The following is a 22,997-nucleotide window of genomic DNA, read 5'->3' as shown; positions in this document are numbered from 1 at the left end:
AAAATGGTACATTGGCTTTTTTAGGGTTATATATTAACCAATGAAGTTTAGCCAATATATATATATATATATATATATATATATATATATATATATATATATATATATATATATATATATATATATATATATATAAAGGTTCCTAAACTAGTTTATGTTCATTATAAGGGTATAAACCAAATAAAGTTATGTTATTTATATCATTTTCATGAAAATAAAGGGGTAAACAGTTTTCTTTGGTTGATGTGTACTTTTAACTTTGAAGAAGTCAAAGGTTTAGCAGTTAGAACAAGGCAATGAACAATGCAGTTTTAAGTGGTTAAAGTATAATAGATGAAATGGGGGAAGGAAGTCCATTATTTCCGGTTACAAATTACCTCTTTACACCTACATTTAATCCATAGATACACCAATGACTTGATGTTGTCGGCCGCTTTAGAAGGATTAGTGAAAATCCTTTGAAACAAACGATTATTTCTGCACTTTCATAAAGACCGAAGCATCCAATAACAGATTACAATGAACCTCTTTTTTTTCTTTGGGCATTGTCCCCATGAGGCTACAAAACCAATTAGCTCTCCATGTTATGCACCGAAACTTGATCAATACCATACCAATTGAAGATCTTCTCCCTCACAAAACTCGAGTAAGGACAACATGCAAGAATATGGTCAACATTTTCCATCCCGTCAATACATGAACCATAGTAACATGAGTTGATATGAACACGCTATGAGATAGAGCAATGGCAGAAGGAATGCGATTGAGGGTTACTCTCCAAACAAAAGTGATTACCTTGATCGAGATCAGTTTATTCCATGTTATCTGTAGTTGGGAAGAGGTATAAAATTGACTCTGATCAATTTTCTTCCTTGGTACTTCAACCATGTATCTACCATCAGATGCAATTTTGCAGCATAACTGATTTGGGCCTTGGTGGAGACGGAAAGGGGTGATGTCTTAATTTAATCGGTTCACCTCACTGGAAAGTCCAACAGCAGTTGAACAAGATTTCCAAGAACCCAAGAAGTCACTGTTTATTGAAATGTGCACTCACCGTGCATTTTTTTTTTATTTTTCAAGATCATACAACGAACGGTACTTCCTTTTAAGTTTCCCATAAATAAAATCAAGCCATGTATCATGCCAAATCACCCGATTTAACGATAATCTTGAAGATATCATTTAAACATAGACCTAATGCCTCAATATTTTTTCTTATCCCCCACTATATTATTCCGAACACCAATACTACTCTTTTTAGAAAGGTAATCTAAAGTTTTCTTGTGTAAATTATGGATACCTATGATTACTCGACCCCATAAAGAGGATGGTTCCGATTTCAATCTCCACCACCATTTGACAGTGAGAGCAATATTCAAAGCTCTAATATATCCAACTCTTAGACCTCCATTTTCCTTGGAAACAATGACCTTTTTCCCACGAGACCTTATGGATTTTGTTTCTGTCTTCATGTCCATCCCAATTGAACTTTCTCTTATCTTCTCTAATTTTAGATGAGGTTCATATTAACACCAACCGGGACACCTAAGTAGGTAAAAGGAAGGGATCTCGCCCCACACCCAAGAATGTTGGCCCATTGAGCTGTTTTGAGGCTAGAAGCTCCAATCGCGTAGACTTTGGACCTATGAAAGATTACTTTTAAGCCAGAGGAGACGTAGAAGCACTTAAGAATTCGAGCAAGATTTTTTAGATTATTCTGAGACCATTCCCCAAAAACTAACACGTCATCTGCGTAAAAGAGATGAGGAATCGATGGACCATTACCTGAAATTTCAACACCTTTGAATATACCTTTTTTGTTAGTCAGTTTCATCGCCACATTGAGTCATTTCATTGCTATTATGAACAAGAATGGAAAAAGTGGGTCACCTTGTCTTACACCTTTTGTTATATCAAATTCTTCTATTGGGGAACCGATTACGATAATGGAAGTTCAAGAGGAATATAAGCACCCTTTAATCCAAGACCTCCATTTGTTCCCAAAACCCATCTGATATAGAATTAAGTCCAAATATTCTCAATTTATTGAGTCGAAAGCCTTATCAAAGTCGACTTTGAATAGCAATATCTTCTTTTTGATTCTCTTAGCCATGCATTAATCTCATTGATGACTGACGGTCCGTCAAGTATGTTTCCACCCTCAATATATGCAGATTGTACCTTATCAATAACACTACCAATGATAACGAGTTTGATTCTTGTGGCAAGAATCTTGGTGATTATTTTATATAAGCAACCAAGTGTGCCAAAATCCTCAAAGTGCCTCGTGAATCTCATAACATCATCACATATTATATCCGAATAATTTTTAATAAACTTGAACGTGAATCCGTCAGGCCTCAATGCCTTTTTTCCACCACAAGCCCAAACAACAGCCTTGACCTCGTCTAGTGTGAATGGTGCTTCAGTTCTGATAGCCTCCATCATGGATATGGAATGGATGTGAGGATTGAGTAACTCTAGCCTAGAAACCTACTGCTCTTTGAATTTGGATTGAAAGAAATTAAACGCTTCAAATTTAATCTCCTTGACATCCGTAGTCCATCTATCGCTGATCATTAGCCCATTGATTTGATTTTTCCTTTTCTTACTGTTGATGAAGTCATGAAAAAAAAACATGGAGTTCTTAGCTCCATTAACGGTCTACTTTATCCGTGCCTTTTGTTTTAAGTCTAGTGCAACTAATTTTTCAAGCTCAGTGATTTTTTGTAGACTATTGTTATGAGTCACATGCTCAATGGTTGAGAGTGTACGAGATTCGTCCACTAATTCAAGCTTTACCACAATTCATGAAGATTAAATGGTATATTGGTTTTTTAAGGGTTATGTATTAGCCCAATGATGTTTGGCCAAAAAAATATATTTTAAAAGGTTCCTAAACTAGTTTATGTTCATTACAAGGGTATAAATCAAATAAAGTTATGTTATTTATACCATTTTCATGAAAATAAAGGGGTAAATCGTTTTCTTTGCGTGATGTATATCAATCCATCCCAACGGTTGATGTGTACGTTTATATGCTCCAACACAACAATCCTCCCCTAAATTTGAAGACTCACACCAATAGTATCAGATACCAAGAAATTGTGACAATCATACCTTCTCTATCTTAAATTCGTAATTTTCTCAATTCATCAAACCATAAGGTGCAATTCAGCCAAAGTTCATTGTCTAGTATACATAATCGTTACATCTAGGACTTTCTATGGTCATTGACTTGCTTATTGAAGTTTGAAGTCAATAACATGTTCATCTATTTGATTATTCATATTTTATGGATGTTTAATTATATCAAGTGAGCCATTTTTTTATTCTGTCTCGGATGTTAGGGTTATTTTCAATATTTATTAGAATAGTATTCACATATTCCCATAACAAGATATATATATATATATATATATATATATATATATATATATATATATATATAGAGAGAGAGAGAGAGAGAGAGGTGAGTTCAACATAGAACCATTTTTATTCATAGATCCATAGAACCATTTGTTGACCATTAATGATGTCCTAAATTATAACATTTATTTAAAATCAATCCCAATAAAATAGTTATGAAAAAATCAAGCATCAATTATATATTAAAAAGAAAAATCAAACTCCATGAACCAACAAAACATCAAGCATTGAACATCAAAAAAATTTATTACGATTATTGTTCATAAGTTAATATTGTCGATTACTATTTCATAGATGAACATTGTCGACTACTATTGATAATTGAACATTGGAAAATATATAAACATTCATAAATTTTCATAACTGAACATGTATTAACGATATCCATTTATAACCCAGAAATTAATCATGTTCATTCGTGAACTTTGTTGATTACTATTTCATAGATAAACATTGCCAACTACCATTCATAATTGAACATTAGAAAATATATAAAGATTCATAAACGTTCATAACTAAACATATAACACTATCCATTTATAGCCCAAAAATTAATCATGTTCATGGTGAACATGTAGTAATGTTATAACTATCACATATGAACATTTATTCAGAAATGAAAATTTATTCAAAAACCCATAAAATTAATCATGTGCATATATGTTCATAGGTGAACATGTATGAAAGTGTTACATTACAAAACATTTATTTAGAATTGAACATTTTTACAAAAACCAAAAAACTAATCACGTTCATACATGAATATCAAATGCAAGAATTCCACAAATCAAACCAAACCAACAACTAAAATCTATGCAATATGCTTATGTTATTGTTACAAAAAAATAATCATGTTCATACATGAATATCAAATATTCACATGGGAATTTTAGAAAAAGTTATATTATATGTGACAAAGATTCTGGAGATATAAAGAACACTTAAATTCGACTTATAACGAAAAAGTTATGACCCGTTGAAGTTTCACGATTAAATCGACATGACTCTACGTATCGTAAAAAAGTGAGATTTTGATAAAATGTTTTTTAGCCATAGTGATCTAAACGAAATTCATAGTATTTGTTAAACCGAGAATGAACATATAGAAAACATCCAAATTTGACTTCAGTAGAAGAATTTATGATTTTTCGAAGTTTGAACGTAATAGTGCGGGCACATAAATTGAATTTTAGATTGATCGATTTTTAGCCAAAATGATTAAAACGAGAATTAAAGATCTCATTAATAAGAGTTCAACAATAAAAATACAGTAAAAGACGGAGTCCGTATGTAGAATTTATGAATTTTAAACGGTCATTAGTAGTGTAATCTTCCCATATTGTTAAATTTAAGATCGGTCGAGAACCAGCCGACGTGGTCAAAAGGAAAGTTATAGTACTCAGAAATACATACGCATGGATATAAAAAAACAACAAATTCGGAGCTCGTATGCGAAAGTTATGGAATTTTGAAGATTGAAGTTTTACCTGCGTTTTTGCTTGCTACCCACGCCACTACACTAGGCATAGCACAAAAGTATGTTAGGCGTAATCATTGCTGGCAGCGTATAAATAAGTGGCAAAAGTCCCTTATTTGCTCACATCTTTCAAATCCAATTGCTCCTAGACTTCTTTCTTCTTGATTCCAAATTCTTCTAGTCTTTAAGAGTGTTTAGCAAGGCTCTGAGGCATCAGAGAGCCCAGAAAAATAGAAGCTTTTAGGTCAGAGTTCTACCAACGTAATTTCCCGGTTTTCCCTAAAATTCTTGTAAGTTAAGTTGCACTTACTACGCTTTAAGTGTAACTTATATTTATAGTCATAAGTTGTTATTATGAACCTATTAATAAGATTTGTCAGTTATTTCAACGTCATATTACTGATTGATCTACTTATGGAGATGATGTCTATGCTAGATTTAGTGAGGTGTTTAAAGTGAGATTTCCAAACAGTATACTCTATATACCAAACAGACCCTATATCCGATATTATCCTACCTGGTAGTCTCTTATCAACTATAGAATAGTAGACATTGAGATTATTGAGAAATCTAGAATATTAATTAGTCATAAAGAGATATTAGACTAAGACTTAGTAATAATGATACTAGGTTATGTCAAAGGAAAAGTCAATTGCTAGAAGCGAAGTGCTGCCTAACTTTACAGTCATCACTTTAACAAGTGAGTGCATAGTTAATTTCATTTTACACATAGATATGAAGTATTTAACTACTTAGATGTTATGTGTGTCTATTGTCTAAATTTGCAATATTTGTGCTCGATATGATTACTTGGATATAGTATATTGAACTATTTTATAATACCTAAAGTGTATTGGGTAGTAAAGGCTTATATGAAGTAATATACAATGAAGGATTATAGCCAACATGGTATTATTGTACTACTAAGGATTAGTCATCTAGTAGGATATAAAGGATGACCACAGACTAATCTAGATAAGTGTGGTCAATATGGACAGGTTTGCAACCTGTAGATGTTTTATTAAGTCCTACACGGGAATGTATGAAACCTGTAGATGTTGCTAAATCATACACGGGCAGGCTTACAACCTGTAGGTGTTAATCAATCATGCATGGGTGGGTATACAACTTGTAGGTGTTTTTAAGTCAAACACGGGCAAGTATACAACTTGTAGGTGTTAGTGAATTATCTTGCGGGCATGTCTATGATCTGTGGGCATTAGTGAACCATACATGGACAGTTCTTTAATTTATATGTGTTACTAAATTATACATGGACAGGTCCCCCACATGTAGATGTTAAGGAACATCTTACAGACAGAAATACGAACTGTAGGTATGAATGAATTATTCATGTAGGTACTCCATTCACTCCATGACTATTTTATTAGCTCATATTACTAATGGACCTGCGAAGCTTAAACATCCCAAAAATACGGTCCAAAAATTTCATTTTAAATCATTAATAAAACCAACAATTCATCACATAAAAATCATAAGTCATGTATCTCATAATATCATAAACATCTGTCAAACATATCAGAGTAAAAACATCCCAGGCTAAAATCATAGTGTGTACACTGCAGTCATCCCGAGCTCCTCCCCTTGCTACCAGAAGTACCTGAAACCAAAACTGAAAATTGTAAGCACGAAGCTTAGTGAGTCTCCCCAAGCTACCACATACCATACACATAATCATGCTACTAGGAGATATGGGCCCGCCCATACTCAAGGATATACGGGTCCCGCCCACACTCCGCTAACTAGGAGATACGGACCCCGCACACTCCGTTGACTACAAGATACGAGCCCCACCCACACTCGACTAACTATGACATACGGGCCCCACCCACACTCAGCTACTAAGCATACATACTGTGTCATCCCCATTTTCACGGCCAGAAAAGACCGATTTTTTTTTATGCTTTATAAAAATCAGAGTACTTCTTTTCATAAAAATGTTGCGGAATTTGTTCACAGAAAAATACGATAAATACGTTATCAAAGCATTTTTGAAGAAACGTATTTTATTCATTTTAAAACGTTTGGGATGTCATTGTCAATACATGAACATAAGCATAAACGGAACTTACATTTATTTACACTAGTGATCTACATCTCTTTAATCTCTCAGTGTAATGTCACTTCATATCGACACCTGTGATATAAATAAACTGAGTGGGTCAGGTTGGGAAACCTGGTGAGTACATAGGGTTTTCAACCCACAATAATATAATTATTATGTTTAAACAATCAAACAATCAACCCAATTACCCATCCCCATTATCTTCTTTACTCTTAAGGATTTATCCTAAGAGTCATCTATCCTGCATTTGTTTATTCCGAAGTCCCTTACTTCCAGGGTTATAGGACTGGCACTAAATCCATAGCTATCAATGCTCGTTCGTAAAGCACTAATTCCATAGCTGCTATAGTTTATTCATCGGGTACTAAATCCATAGCTACCAGTGTTTATCTAATAGGTACTAAGTCCATAGCTACCAGTGTTTATCTAATAGGTACTAAGTCCATAGCTACCAATTCCTAACAAGTACTAAATCCATAGCTACCAGCGTTTATCTAATAGGTACTAAGTCCATAGCTACCAATTCCTATCAGGTACTAAGTCCATGGCTACCAGTGTTTGTCCAATAGGCACTAAGTCCATAGCTGCCAGTGTTATTTATTAGGCACTAAGTCCATAGCTGCTTATGTTTGCTCACATCATCGTTTCTTTCTCATCGTTCATCTACCCATGTCATCCCCCAACATATTTGTATATATAAAATACGTATACAGTTTAAATCATTTAAAACATGTATAAAAAACGTTCATCCAGCATAGACAACAAGTACTCAGATAATATGCACACATAACATGTAATTTATATAAAATACTTCATATCTATGTGTAAGATGAAAGTAACTATGCAATCGCCTGAAAGGTGGTGACTCAGCACTCAGACAACGCTTCGATACTCTCAAAACAATTTTCCTTCGATAAAACCTAATACCAATACCACTAGGGTTTAGTCTAACGATAACCGCGAAAAATTAATAGTCTAGCTATTATTATTATTATATAAGCGTTAAATAACACTCAATATAACTCATAATAATAGCCCAAATACTTATTATAAGTCCCTAATAATGTTACTATATTAAAACATAAGCTATACTAAAGATAGGGTAGGCATAGCTCACTTACAACGGGTTTTCTCGAAAACCGGGTTTCGCTGGAGCAGCGTTCCCGAGTCGAAAGGCTCTTTTCTCGGGACTCCGGGAGCCTCGGGGCTTCCTTCGGGTGCTAGGGGATTTACCCTAGGCTTTAGGGGCTTAGGGGTGGGGGGGGGGCTAGAGAGAGAGTATAGAGAGAGAAAGAATGTTGGAGAGGTGTGAAGAGAAGTGAATGCATGACACCTCTATTTATAGGTTGAATTCCTGATGGACTCGCCGAGTAGGAGGACCTACTCGCCGAGTTGGGGCATGTGGCAGCCTTCTGGTGGTGCCACGTCACCCCCTATCGCGTATCAACCTTCAAACTTAGAAAAATCATAACTCTCGCATACGAGCTCCGTTTTTGACGTTCTTTTTTTAAACATGTAGGTAAAATCAAGATCTAAACATCGGCTAATTCTCGACCGATCTCAAATTTAACAGTAGGAGGCTTTTAGACTGTTAAATGACTGCGAAGAATTCATAACTCCTTCATACGAACTCCGTTTTCGTCCATCTTTTTACCGTTGAGTTCCTATTAATGAGATTTTCAACTCTCTTTTAGGTCTCGTAAGCCAAAAACCGCTCGAACTAAAATTCGAGTTTCGGGTCGTGCACTTCTAAGCCGAATCTTAGAAAAATCATAACTTCTTCATACGAAGTCAGATTTGGGCGTTCTTTTTATGGATTTTATCAGTTTAACATATTATACGACTTTCATTTAGATCACTAAGGCTAAGAAGTCATCCATCATAAATTCACTATTTACGCTTCCCGGTGCCGTGCCGGTTCCGTCGCGAAACTTCGACGGACCATAACTTCTTTGTTATAACTCGGATTTCGACGTTCTTTATATGTACAGAAACCTTGTGACATATTCTACAACTTGGTTAAGATTATTTATTCTAAATAATCTTTTGTCGAAAATTCGTTTTCGACCCCTATTGCCTCTAAATTGACTAGCCCGGATCTGCGGGCGTTACACATACAAGTATCATACATACAACAAGTATAATCAAATATATCAATCACTCCAATATCCATACTCAAATAATGCTTATAAGATACGGGCCTCGCCCACACTCAGCTATCTATGAGATATGGGCCTTGCCCACACTCAGCTACTAATCATACACGTAACATATACGAGCGGGCCTTGGTGCCTTCAACCCATTCAAACCAGGAGGAAACTCACTCATAAAGTTGAATGTGAAATCTCGTGGTAAGGAATCTCTAACGGCTGCTCCAACGACTCCCTAACTATCATTATCACAATAACACTTGGTCAAAATCCAATAATCCTTCTTAGGGTAAAATGACCATTTTACCCTTGGTCAAAGTCAACATTTTGGGTCAAATCAACTAGCCGAGTTGACTCATCAACTCGTCGAGTTCCATAAATCAGAAAACCTGAAATCACGATCCAACTCGTCGAGTTTCTCTTATCAGCAGAATCAGGACTTTCCAACTCCACTCGTCGAGTCTATCCTGAACTCGTCGAGTCTTTCCTTCTACAGGGTCGGGGCATTTCGAACCAACTCGTCGAGCTCCTTTGTGAACTCATCAAGTTCTTTAGTCTGATAAGCTATCTTAATAGATTAAGCTCCTATCCTTCTGATCTATGCTCCATACTTCATATATATATATATATATATATATATATATATATATATATATATATATATATATATATATATATATATATATATATATATACTGAAAATGTCTTTTTAAGGGTAAAGTTTCCAACTTTACCTGTAAATACCCTTCCTTAGGTTTAGCTCAAACAATAACTCTTTAAGACCTAGATCTTGATCCAAAAGCCATTAATACTTCAAGCTAAGGCATAAAAACTGAGATCTAGACCCTAGATACTACATGAAAACGTAAAGTCTCTAACTTTCTCTCCATGCATGACATTTTGGAGCTTAAAAGGCCAAAATGACATCCTAAAGCTTGCATGGTGCTTCAATGGCCATAAAGTTTGCACCTTTATGCCATGAAAGCCCTTTAAGGTCCTAAATATGGAATTATACTCACTTGGGATGTCCATTTCCCAAGGATCAAGGTATTTGGACCAAAAACCCAATAAAAGTGAAAATAAAGAGATCTAAGAAATCATTAAGCAGGTTTGAGACTTGCTTACCAAATAGTGATGAGGATGGGATGAAGTTTCTGGATCTACTCACTCCTTCTTGACTCCTCAAGCTTCTTTATCTTCCACAAGCTTCAAATATACAAGTTTCTCTAAAAATTTACTCACAAGCTCACACAGGGCATTAGGGTTTCAAGATTTAGGGTTTGGGATTTGGAGGCTGTAAATGAGGCCAACCTTTGGAGGGTAAGTTGTTTAAATAGGGTGCAAAACCCTGAAAATTAGGGTTTCACTCTGCCATTCCTACTCGTTGAGTTGAGGCTCTCAACTCCTCGAGTAGACTTTACAACCCGAGTCCAATTTCCATTCCTACTCAACAAGTTTGGGGCCTCCAACTCGTCGAGTTTCTATACAAAAATGAATAATTCTTTAATTAAATACATACCAGGAACTAGGCATTACAGAAGCAGTATTGTTCACTTAGAGATCCTTTAGGATAGATCCCTTGAGATCATCGATCTAGGATTAGGGAGTGAGAATAACGGGAATGAGTAATCGGGTTAATTGTTTGATGTGAATATATAATCGTAACAAACTGATTATAATATTATGGTTGAAAACCCTATGTACTCACCAGGTTTTCCAACCTGACCCACTTAGTTTATTGTATCACACGTAACGCCAAAAAGATACATTATGTTGAGAGATTCGAGGAGTATTAATTACTGTATGACTTATTTAATTACTGTATGGCTTATAATATTTCGTTATGCTTATGTTTTTGTATTGACGATGACATCTCAACTTTTAACATAAATAAAATACATTTCTTCGGAAATTTTTTGATAATATCATTATCATGTTTTTGGGAACAAATTCCACAATATTATTCCTCAAAAAGGATACTCTGATTTTGAATAAGCATAAACAAATCGGTCTTTTCTCGTCGTGACATTGGGGATGTCACATATACTAACTGAAATCATAGCATAAGAGAAAGGAGGTGAAAACTATTTACATCTACTCCATTTTTTTAAAGAAAACAAGCATCACTAATAATCATTACACTGTTATAGATTTCACATAAGTTGCATACATGATCAGTCATGTGGGAGTGAGTTTCTTTTGTCATTATAGGATCTACCCATCCATACTTTGCAAACAAATATGCCTTGATAAAGATACATGAATATATTGGCTTGCTTTGATCGGAAAAATAACCAGTTGGTCTGAAAAAGGGTTAAAACCGCATAGTAAAACAACCCATATGGTATTGAGAAAAAGTGATTTAAGAAGAACCATTGCTACTGCTTGGAGGTGGAGATCGAGCGGGAACATATTTTGGAACTTTGTCTCTTAATCGCACAACCAACACCAGATCTCTCGCGTCGGCTACTCGAGGAGAATTATCTCCGACGTTTTAGTATAGATGTGTGAGAGCGGAGAAGACGTAACTAGAGAGTAGAGGAGAGATAATTTATTTAATTTAGAGTAAATTACACGAGTGGTCCCTATGGTTTGGAGTAACTTGCGCGCTTGGTCCCTAACTTATTTTTTTAACTCGGAAAGTCCATACTGTTTGTTTTTGTCACGCGCTTGGTCCCTACTGTTTGTTTTTGTTACACGATTGGTCCCTATCTTACCTAAAGAGACTATTATTTAAATAGGAAAAAATTGTGGGATAAGTAAGGTAAGGTGAGGGGGGTTGGGGTTGGGGTGTGTTTATTTAAAAAAAAAAATTAAAAATCAAGGGCAAAATAGTTTTTTAGGTAAGAGAGGGACCAAACGTATAACAAAAACAAACAGTAGGGACCTTTCGAATTAAAAAAATAAGTTAGGGACCAAACGCGCAAATTATCCTAAACCATAGGGACCATTCGTGCAATTTACTCTTTATTTTAATGCTAGACATTTGCACTATAAAAAAATATGCACCCTTTTGATGTAAACCATTAACTGTTAAATGTAAAGACTAAAATGTTAGTTCTATAGTTCTATCGAATTGCACTGGTTTTATAATGATCATTTATCCTTCTTTCTTTCTCTCTCTCTCTCTCTCTCTCTCTCTCTATATATATATATATATATATATATATATATATATATATATATATATATATATATATATATATATTAGTTTGTATGTTATGTCTTGTCATGAAATGCAAGTTTAATAGTTAGGAAGTTGGGTCCTTTGACCCATCTAAATGTTGAAAATTAGAAGTTATATATTGAAAAAAAATAGGTGAGAGATGATGCATTATAAATAGAAAGATGAGAAAACTTTGAAGTATATCTATATCATGCTTAGTTAATAAGTTAAAAGCCAATTAGCAGTTGAGTCTTTTCATTCTAAACTATTCCTTTTATGAATTTAATACGTATATTTATAAAACCCGTTTTTTTAAAGGTCTAACAAGTTCAATTGAACTAGTTTTTTGATAAAACAGTTTGTTCCTACTTGTTTTGCTAACAAACTTAACATAACCGGTTCCTAGTTCAATCAATGAAATCGGCTAGCTAGATCCGATTTTCAAAACCATGCTTGTACTTGTCTTGACGAATGTAATTAGAAAACCACATAATGTTTTATTTGAAACTCACCATTATCGATCTTACTCCAAAAGCTAGATGCGATTTTCGGGGTCTTTCACTAAAAGTAAAGGACCCTTGATGCAATTCATCAAACATGTGGGGTGATTGGTATTTACCCAAAATTTATTTTCTTAACAAGATAATAAAAAGTTCGTAATACGCACACAATTCGGCGCGTGGTCTGAACTGTTACACAACTTTCTGCTTTAACGCTCCTGATTGGCTGTCGATTGACATGTCAACAACTGAGTAACACATGTCATACAATATGAATATGAACATGGTGAGTTTGGTAGTTGGACAGATTACGTTGTATTTATTATTCTGCCATGGGCCCTCTAACTTAATTAATAGTTCGGCCCACTTATGGGATTATACTATTACATCTAACGTGTATTTCTAATAATTTAATGTGACAAATTTCGTCTTTGATTATACTATAACGTAACATATAGTCATATACATAACTTTGAACATAGAATGGTTAAAAAAACGTGTTGCATATATTTGTAAAATGATGAAAATATTTAAGATTTTAACTTGAAATTAGATTTTAAATGAATGGGAACATTATGTAAATAGTTAAAAATATGATCGGTCTATATTAATTTTAAAGGCTCTATGCAAAAAGTAACAATGAGCCCTAAATTCCAGATTAGCAATGAATTAGTGATGCACTAGGATATATAGCAATATATTAGTGACAGAGTAGCGGCGGATTATCGACAACTAAATGACAAATCGTGACAGATTAAAATTTTGGACCCCCTTACGACATGGGCCATGCAACGTCGCACACCCAATAATATATGCTTAGGGCCGGGCTTGCACTTACAAATGAAAACCCAAAATTAATTATATTTTTATATGATTCGTCCACTAAATATACCAACAAGTTTGTGCTACTTAATTTTAATTTATTTCAGTTACAAATGACATGGACATAGTTATATATCCGTATCTACCAAGCAATAATAAAAATTAGGAAGGAGTTACCTGTCGTTGTCGCCTTACTTTAATTTCCAAACTTAATAAGAAATCAAGAATGTCTAATTATTTTGTTATGCAATCATAAATTAAGGAGAAAAAATCCCCATATAAAAATTAATTTGTAATTTTCTCTTTTTCTTATATTTTCTACTTTGCTAACTATCCCAAGATATGTATTTTCGTATATTTTTCATACAATGTCATAAAAAGTAAATTCTGAACATATAGCTAATTGTGAGCATGCACGTGTACAACCATAAAATTCATTTCCTAGTGTCTGTAATGTCAAAAAAAAAAAAAGTAAAAATAGTAATGACAGCACATTTATGTGAAGTTCTTGTAATGGTACTGCATACCTAGGTTAGAAATTTTGCATAGGGATGATAAATGGTTGTTGGTCTTCGGATCCGGGTCAAATCAAGATGGAGGTAAAGAAAAAAAGAAAAAAAAAAAAAACCTTTTTCCAAGCTAATTTTCACAAGGAATGGCCCTTTCGTCCCAATCTAATCAACCCTCTTTTTAAGTCCGTCTCTTTTGATAATTAAGACTTGATGAAGAGAACAACGACCCTAAGGTTTAAGTCTTCATAACTTTCAGACATGTACAAGACTAGTCCCCCAACTTTATCATTTTGCAAAGTGCACCATAGGTGGATTTCTCTTAATAATTTAGATCCTTAAGTTTCTGGTTTAGCCCCAAATGTTAAATAGTATTACAACTTAAGTCCAATATCCAGTTAAAAGGGGTAAAGTCAGGATTAAACAAATCAACTCCAAAATTTGAAAAGTCAACTCTTAATTTCCTACTTTTATTTAGGGGTGTAAGTGAACCGAGCTACTCGGGATCGACTCGTTAAAAACTCGACTCGAGATCAAATTAAACGAGCCTGAGCCAAGTTTGAGCCTAAATATGAGGCTCGTTTATTAAACGAGCTGGAGCCGAGCTTCCATTAATGGGCTCGTGAGCTTAAACGAGCTTATATATATATATATATATATATATATATATATATATATATATATATATATATATATATATATATATATATATATATATATATATATATATATATATATATATATATATATATATATATATATATATATACACACACACACACAAAGAGGTTCGTTTAGGCTCGATTAGGCTCGCGAGCCCACTAAATTGTTCACGAGCCGAGCTTGAGCTTGGTCGGGCTCGGGCTCGGCTTGTTTACACCCCTACTCTTATTGTTTAAAATCTAACCTTTTAATTAATTAAGGTACCATATAGATGATCGTTGCATATCATTATCAATCAAGTTTGTTATCCAAAATCCAAAATCAATCTTATAAATGTACTTATAATCCAATATCACTAAATATAAATGGTTGACAACCTAATCTTATACGCTTAATGGTTTGAGTTGTCATTATTTGCTCTTCATTTTTTTTTGGGTTTTCCCCTTGGTCGCCCTATGGTTGCACCATATCTCTAATGGTTACTTCAAAGTAAAAGTAGAACAACTATCACTGCTTGAACATTATGTTGAGGACATTTCTTGTCTTTAATCTATTTTTGATCTCATCATAAATCATCAACTGAAAATATAAGTCAATATAACATATGGTTTACATGATGGATCTGGCCTTAAATCTTGTATATCTTCAAATCTTCATGTAGTGGTTGACCTTCTAAAAGGTTCGCCAAAGGTGATTAGTAGGTTTCCAAATTCCTATTTTCTTGTCGCCAAACCATTAACACAGTCAACAAGCTAATTCAAACACTTTTGCAAAAGCTGCTTTCTTGCACCGTTATAAGCTAATTTATCAAACACCCTCTTATTCTTTTTGGTGACTCAAATACAAATAAGAAGTGGTCACTTTCAATAATTATATTTTAATTCATTTTTATCATTTCAACATTTCCACAATGTATCTATAAATACATATTTGGCCACTTTCACATAAATTTTGTGAGATGGTCACTTTCGGAAAAAGGTTTAAAGTGTGGTAACATTTTGTATGGAAGACACATTTATTATTCAAACATGAAGGTTTTCTTTTTGTTCAATTACTTAAAACTTAAACGTTAAAGCGCTATAATGGACATGCCAAATTGCCAACTTCCATTTTTATGTGGACTTATATATTTATATAAATAAATTCTAAACTTACCGAAATAATAGAATAATGATTACACATTAGAACATCCACAACCAACTTTGAATGGAGCTTGAAAAGTGGATAGAAAGGATTCAATGCACTCACCCTTACAACCAAATAGAACTTACATTATTAACCTTCACTACTTACTTCTCATTATATATACAACTAGAACAACACTGAGTACATCGATTGATTTTTTTAAAATTATGGAAAGAAATAAATAGTATCTATGTAATCTCCTTGCAATTTAAGTCATGATGTTATCTGATTTTCTTGTTAGAAGCAGATAGAACAATGTCCTCCTCTCTCCTCCTCTTCACATTTACAATTACACCCAAAAAACTGCAGGGGAGTCGTGTTTTAAGGTTTTCAAAGTAAGTAAGTTCTCTCATATGTGAACCTGAAAGTTACAATCAATAATGTATCCTTAATTGCAGTAAGTTTTTGTCACATTTAAACAATAAACTCTAAACCCTAAAAAATAGCTCTAAAAACCTTAAACATAAACCCTAAAGCCTAAACTTTCATAAACCCTAAAGCCTAAACTTTATCAGCATACCTGAATTGTCTACTTTAAACCTCTTCTGAGAATAATGAGCATCTTCTTGCTTTCTCTTGAATCTGAAAGGATTACTTAAAAATGGATTCCCGCTTCCCTTATCGACATCTACAAAAAGAAACCAATTAGCCACATTTTATAATTCCTTTAAGACACCAACAGAATGTGGCAAAACGAAGGTATGGATTGAAGACTTTACCCATATCTTTGAGCTTAGTTTTCTTGCTTGAGTTCGATCCATATCCGCAATTCATTGCACTGGGAATTTCATTTACCGAATCATTTCCTCCTGAAAACACATAAAATTTAATCCAATCACCCATTTCTAAACCTAGAGATCGATATCAATCTAAACATACACACAGAGCACTGATTATATACACATACTATAAGTTTGATTTCAAAAGTCACAATTAATCAGGCGTCCTGTTAATTTTTCGACTTATTTCATATGTTCAAAGCCTAGACATCGATGCATTGTACATACATATATGATATATATATGTATATATGTAGATACTAGATAGATAGATTGAGGGAGGGAGATGCTTAACGGCTTACTTTTGGAACCGGATTTGGATAGCTTGCCATCGACAACAAGAGCGCCGGAACCAGTAGTTCCCGTTGAAAGTCCTCGCGAGGAGAAAAAGCTTATTAAGGATTTCCAGGTGACGGAGGAGGCAATAAGATCGACTCCTCTACTTATGAAGTGACCGTTTAACATTAACGTCGCCGGCTCCAGGCCGAACGTACGGGCAATAGAGCCGAGGTCGATCCTTTGTTCGTCGTGCGCCACCACCTGCACCGCCTTTGATATCGATGGGCAAAACAGCTTTACCGTTCTCTTGCTCTCCTCCGACATGTCTCTGTTGTGCGGGTTCTCAGGGCTTCTGGAAGTGTCTAACAACGAATCCAACCTATCAAGTATCAACGATTATATAGACAAACGGTGCATCATTTGTTTGTACGGTACAAATATGAACTGGCTGCTAGATAAAATGTCGTTTTACATTTGCATTTTAGGGCTAGTGAAAAATAAACAAAAATTATATAAATAGTCTTTTATATTTTATAAAATTATATAAATATTCGTTAGAGTTCGATATTTGATCTTTTAAGTTTTTTTTATCCATGTTTACTCATTAAACTTATTTAATTGTATATATTTAGTCCTTATAACCGGCTACTCTAGGTAAAATGGAAAAAATGACTTAATACGGTAATATATTTTTCTTACTTTGTATACATTTTACATTTAATGATGTATTTTCTTTGCACATGTAGTATTTAATATTTTTTTTTTTGTTGTAAAATAAGTCATTGTTGTTTTTGTACACATTCAGTACTTATAAACGATTTTTTTTACGTTTTTTCTCACGACATCCTAAATAGGACAATCATTAATGAGGTATCGGGGGGTTGTTCATGTTTATGGCAATTACAGCCTTAATTGCTTGGTGCTTAAGTCTTGCGTTCTGAACATCGTAACTGTTGGATTAGTGTCTAAGTCCATAACTATTTTGGTATGTATTTGACCCGATGGTGCATGGTCCTTTTGGGTTGCCTTCACCAAAGCAACTTGATTGGAGAAATAAATAGAGAGAGAGGTTATTATGATTTATTAATATGTTATAAGAATAATATATTAAAGGAGAAATCATATTTGTTTAATTAATATTGGTCAATAATTAATTAAGAATTAATTTTGTGATCAAGTGTAATTAATTAAACTAGAGGGGCTGAATTGTAATTATGTGATAATTACAAAATAAGGTAAGGATTATCTTATATATATGGTGAACGAATTTGAGGTGTAAATCTCTTAGAATTCGACTAGGATAAGGATTTCTAGGACTTATCTTATGGTTGCTTGGTGGACAAGCAACTAGATAAGGATAAGGACTAAAACCCTAATCTTTACACCTATATAAACCCCCTAAGGCACATGAATTCGTCTAACCCTTCCCAAGAAGTCCTAAGGATGAATTCTAACCTCCATCCTCTCTCTTTATACATTCTCCACTTGCTTATGGTGTTTGTGAACCATTAGAGGAGTGACACTTGTGACTCTCAGCTTTCCAAGGTCAATTCAAGGAGGAATTGGATTGTTATTGCTATATAACAATCAAGGTATGTTCTTAAACCTAATTATATGTTAATATTGATTTCCATATGCTAGAATTAGGGTTTATAGTCTTGGATTCAAAGTATGTACAATAGAGAAACCTAGATCCAAGCATTAGGGTTTGTATGAGCACATAGGATGTCTTATGACCAAAACCCATCAGTGGTATCAGAGCCATGATTGGTTTCTATTGTATTGATGCTTGATGTAACTGAAAATCGTGTTTTGGCCTCACTCTTCGACCTGACTCGGCGAGTCACTCTTGGACTCGGCGAGTCAGCCCTACTCGGCGAGTTCCAGAGGGTGACTCGGCGAGTCGGTGCGTCAGACAGTGCTTATCTCGGGATTTCTTGCTGTTTTTGCATTGGGATAATTACCTTATCATGTTAGATTAATATTAATCCGATTATATGATATATTTGACTATATTTTTTAATCTAATTGAAGATATTTATCAATTAATAAGATAATTGTTTCCTTATAAGATAATTGATTAATTATTTTAAGTAAATTGATAAATTATTTTGCAAGAAATCATCAAATATGGATAATTATGTGATTAAATGTTAATTTGAATTATTTGTTATTTGATCCTTGTTGTTGTGAAAAGTTTCATATTTGGCCCTTTAGGTTTTATAGTTTAAATTTGAACCCTAAAAGTTTTGTTGTTTTGAAATTTAAATAGTTGAAACCCTAATGTTTTGAAAAAGGTTTCAAAACTTGCCCTCAAGTTTTGGAATTTAAATTTTGATTAAATAGTTTAATTTTGATGCATATTTAAATTCTAAACCCTAATGTGTTGAAATGTTTCAAAACTTGCCCTCAAGTTTTGGAATTTAAAAGTTGATTAAAAGTTTAATTAGGAATGTTAAATTCTAAAACTCTAGTATGGTTTTGAAAAAGGTTCAAATCACACCCTTATGGTTTTATCAACTAATTAAGGTGTATAATTAAAGAGGTTTAATAAATCCATAAAAGTTTAGGTTTACAATTTAAGTAAATTAAAAGTATAATTGTTAAATTGAACCACCTAATATTTTAAAAAGTATAAAATACACCCTATACTATATATAACATTAAAAGTCTAACATTATATATATGTATAAGTAAAAGTCAGTCTTACCATTAGTAGGCCTCATTCACGAAGCTGGTCTATAAGGGGTGTTTAAGGAAATTGCCTATAAAATGGCGATTGAATGGGTATCCACTCTTACCCACCGCACTCTTGACTAGTGGAGGGTCGTTAGCCGAACGGGTAGGATAGGACAAAACCTTCCATTATAAGTATAATGAAATATAAAAGTAACTAAATGTTTTCATAAAATTCCCAATCTTAGTTACTTAGGCAAAAGTGAATTGATGCAATTCCATGAAATTACACTTTGTGCCCTTGCGAAGACGTTAGTGGAGCATGTGTGGTTTATCGGCACACTAAATGGTTCTAAGCAAAGGTAGCAAAGGGTGACTCAATGTTTGTCATAGTTCGGTGGAGCGTGTGTGGTTTACCGGCACATCGAATAGGTGACTCTAACATGTGAGTGCACCATGTAAGTTTGCATGGTTATTCACACCCGCTTTGTGATCCTCAGCATCCCAGTCACAAACAAGAGGGGCATATCGAGATTTAAACATGCCATTGAAAGTTCAATGAATCTCAAAGGATCTAGGAGTTTTCATAGATTTAAAACTTAAATTTCTTTTTCGTTTTTCGTGGTGGAAATTAGTGAATCGTCATTCACTTACCTTCAAATATTCTGCAATTAGGGTTACGGCATCCCTCTCCCGAGTTGTAGAATATTGTGTTGGGTCCTAGCCTTAGTATCTCATTTGGGTGATTTACTAAGGACTCAATCTATCAACTAACTTGAATTCGTTTTCTCCCTTTTTGTAGATGTCAAAGTTCGACAACTATGGTCTTCCCAAATCCCGTGGAACAAGCATTCCACATGAAGATGATATTCCACGATTCAATCGAGGAACAAGAAATCATGCTTCACTTCCTCCTCCTCCTCCTATTGTTCTCCCCAACCCACAAGATCGAAGAATTGAAAGGTTCAATATCACTAAATCCCTATTGGAAATGAAACATGAAGATGGTAAACCCGTGTGTGCCCACGTTCTAGGAATGAAATCACACATTGATAAGTTGATAATGTTGGGTGTGTCATTCCCAGATCAGTTGGCTGTAAATTGGGTTTTGCAGTCACTTCCTGAATCATATAATGAGTTCAAAAGAAAGTATTATATGATGGATCATGACGACAACCTCATTGACCTAACTTATATGCTCATTGCTGCTGAATCAGAAATGATTTGGCGAAGCAATGGAGCGTATTTGTTGGGAAAGTCAACCGACCATGCTTCCGAGGACGTTCTAGGAGAACCGACCTGCGTTTACTGCCAAAAGAAAGGGCGTTGGATACAAGTCTGCCCAAAGAGCCTGAAGAGTCCAGAAGATGGGAGAGTCAAAGAGTATGGCTGTGCTTCAGGTAAAATCCACTATCTAACTCCATTAAGTTCCTATTCATTGATACATAATGTGATAAGATTGCATTTGAATGTTTTACAGGATCGGTGAAAAGAAAGGAAGCTTGGTGAAAGAACAAGATGAATCTAATCACAAGGAATGGATCTTGATCGCATGGACTTGAAGATTAGATTTTGAGCTTAGATAGTTATGATAGAGTTGTTAGAAATTTTCTTTTGAAATACATAGTTTTCAATGGATTTTGCATTGTAAGGACAAATGTTTTCCGCTGCTTTTATAAATAAAATAAATTTTCGTTTGACTTATTTATTTATTTATTTCCTTGCAATGAAATCGTTATGAAAATTGGTGTTTGCATATTTCTACAACAAATAGATATGATTCTTATTTATGGTGTTTATGGAAAAGTCGAGAATTTACCAAATAGGGAGAGTTTCTCATCGCCCAAAGTTTCAATTGGACAGAAATTTGGAATCACGCAACTTGGTTGCACGATGAATGAGAAATTTCATATTTGGAAATTAGACAAATTCATTGACAAAGTGTCAAGTGAAGGACTAAGAGATCGAGCACACAATGTTGCGTGTTGATCAAGACCACCATAAGAGTAACAATGATATTCGTCATGATTTACTAAAGGTTTAGTAAATATGATTATACTTACAAGATTAAGTGTAATTCTGAATTGATTAAAGGGTTTAGATCAATAGCAGAACGAATAAAAAGAATCAAGTAGGCAGAAAGATAAAAGTTTATCCATTCTAAGAAGATGGGAGAGTACCTTTTATGCTTTATGATAGGTCTTAATGATTAGGAACCATACCTCAATTGATCCTCTAAGTGAGTCTTAGTACAATGGTATGTCTAAGAAGAGGAATCAAGAATTGAAGAAATGGTTAAATCAATAAGTCAATCATACTTCGTTCCAATAACAAGTCTTAAAGTTAAGATCGTGACATTGAGTGAAAGGTATTAAGAAGGTTTGTAACTTTCATTAAATGTGGAAAGTTGTGATGTCTTGGATAAGACAAAGACCAACTAGGACCAATTTATGAAGTGTTTTGATAAAAGCTACACTAACTCTTGAATATTTGTTTGTCAAGAAATGGTTTTTGACAAGAGAATCATATATGTCAAGGAGTCAGTGGGAGTCTTAATAGTCTTGAAAGGTTTCAAGAACAAATCAAATAAACCTTATCGATCATCACTAGCACACGAGTTGAGGTTTACAACCTATCGTGTTGACATTATTTTGATTCCATGCCAATCCAATCGAGTTAATTATGCATGTGAGTTCTATGAGTTCTCATTTTGAACGCATAAAAGGCAAAGCACCTTAATCAATGAAAGGTACATTGATAAGAAAGGGTGAGCTGCTTAACTACTTGGAAGACATGGTGGGCAGCTGTGCTACCATAAGGCAAGAAATCAAGATTAAGAAAGTTCGCTCCATATGAGTTTGAATTTGTCGTAAACTTGGTTTTGACAAATTCACATGGATAGGAACAAATACACTGTTTAAATCTAAGAGTCATAAGATTTCCTCCTTCATGAAAATGATTGTGAGGAAATGCTTTCACTAAGACAGATTTTAAGAAGATAGTGATTGTAAAATTGCATTCTCGAATTCAATTATGGTTACGGCATCCCTTTCCATAATTTGAATTGTGAGGTTTGGCAATTAGTCTTAATTGTTTAGACACACATATGAACTATCGAAGGCAAATGTGTATAAGTTAGAGAAACGTTGATAAAAGATTATCAAAGCACTAAGTATTAGAAACATGAACTTAAGAAATTCAATAAGCATTGTTTTTCTGAAAGTTAAGATGTTTATGAATACATGTCGAAGCTAGTGGGAGCATAAGTGTTAT

At 34.1% G+C, this 22,997-nt stretch overlaps 1 protein-coding gene across 1 annotated transcript; it reads right to left on the bottom strand.

Moving 5' to 3' along the window:
• Positions 1-15,956: 15,956 nt before the first annotated feature.
• LOC111903522 (uncharacterized) lies at positions 15,957-17,425 on the bottom strand. The gene is made up of 4 exons (XM_023899295.3): positions 17,072-17,425; positions 16,710-16,799; positions 16,511-16,618; positions 15,957-16,351 (listed from the first exon to the last, which is right to left on the bottom strand). Exons 1-4 carry the CDS (start codon positions 17,370-17,372, stop codon positions 16,212-16,214), a joined length of 639 nt encoding a protein of 212 aa, XP_023755063.1. The 5' UTR covers positions 17,373-17,425; the 3' UTR covers positions 15,957-16,211.
• Positions 17,426-22,997: the final 5,572 nt, after the last annotated feature.

Source organism: Lactuca sativa, chromosome 5 (genome assembly GCF_002870075.4).
Source record: "Lactuca sativa cultivar Salinas chromosome 5, Lsat_Salinas_v11, whole genome shotgun sequence".
In the NCBI taxonomy this organism is placed as follows: Eukaryota; Viridiplantae; Streptophyta; class Magnoliopsida; order Asterales; family Asteraceae; genus Lactuca; species Lactuca sativa.
The sequence above is the reverse complement of the archived record's forward strand: the minus strand, read 5'-3'. Positions and strand labels throughout refer to the sequence as shown.

Bases quoted from the DNA above. Each gene is read 5' to 3' on its own strand.
- LOC111903522 (XM_023899295.3), bottom strand. From the start codon at position 17,372: ATGTCGGAGGAGAGCAAGAGAACGGTAAAGCTGTTTTGCCCATCGATA. The intron at 16,619-16,709 runs GTAAAGTCTTCA...TTCTTTTTGTAG, and splicing joins AACTAAGCTCAAAGATATGG to ATGTCGATAAGGGAAGCGGG. The intron at 16,352-16,510 runs GTATGCTGATAA...TGTAACTTTCAG, and splicing joins GTTTAAAGTAGACAATTCAG to GTTCACATATGAGAGAACTT.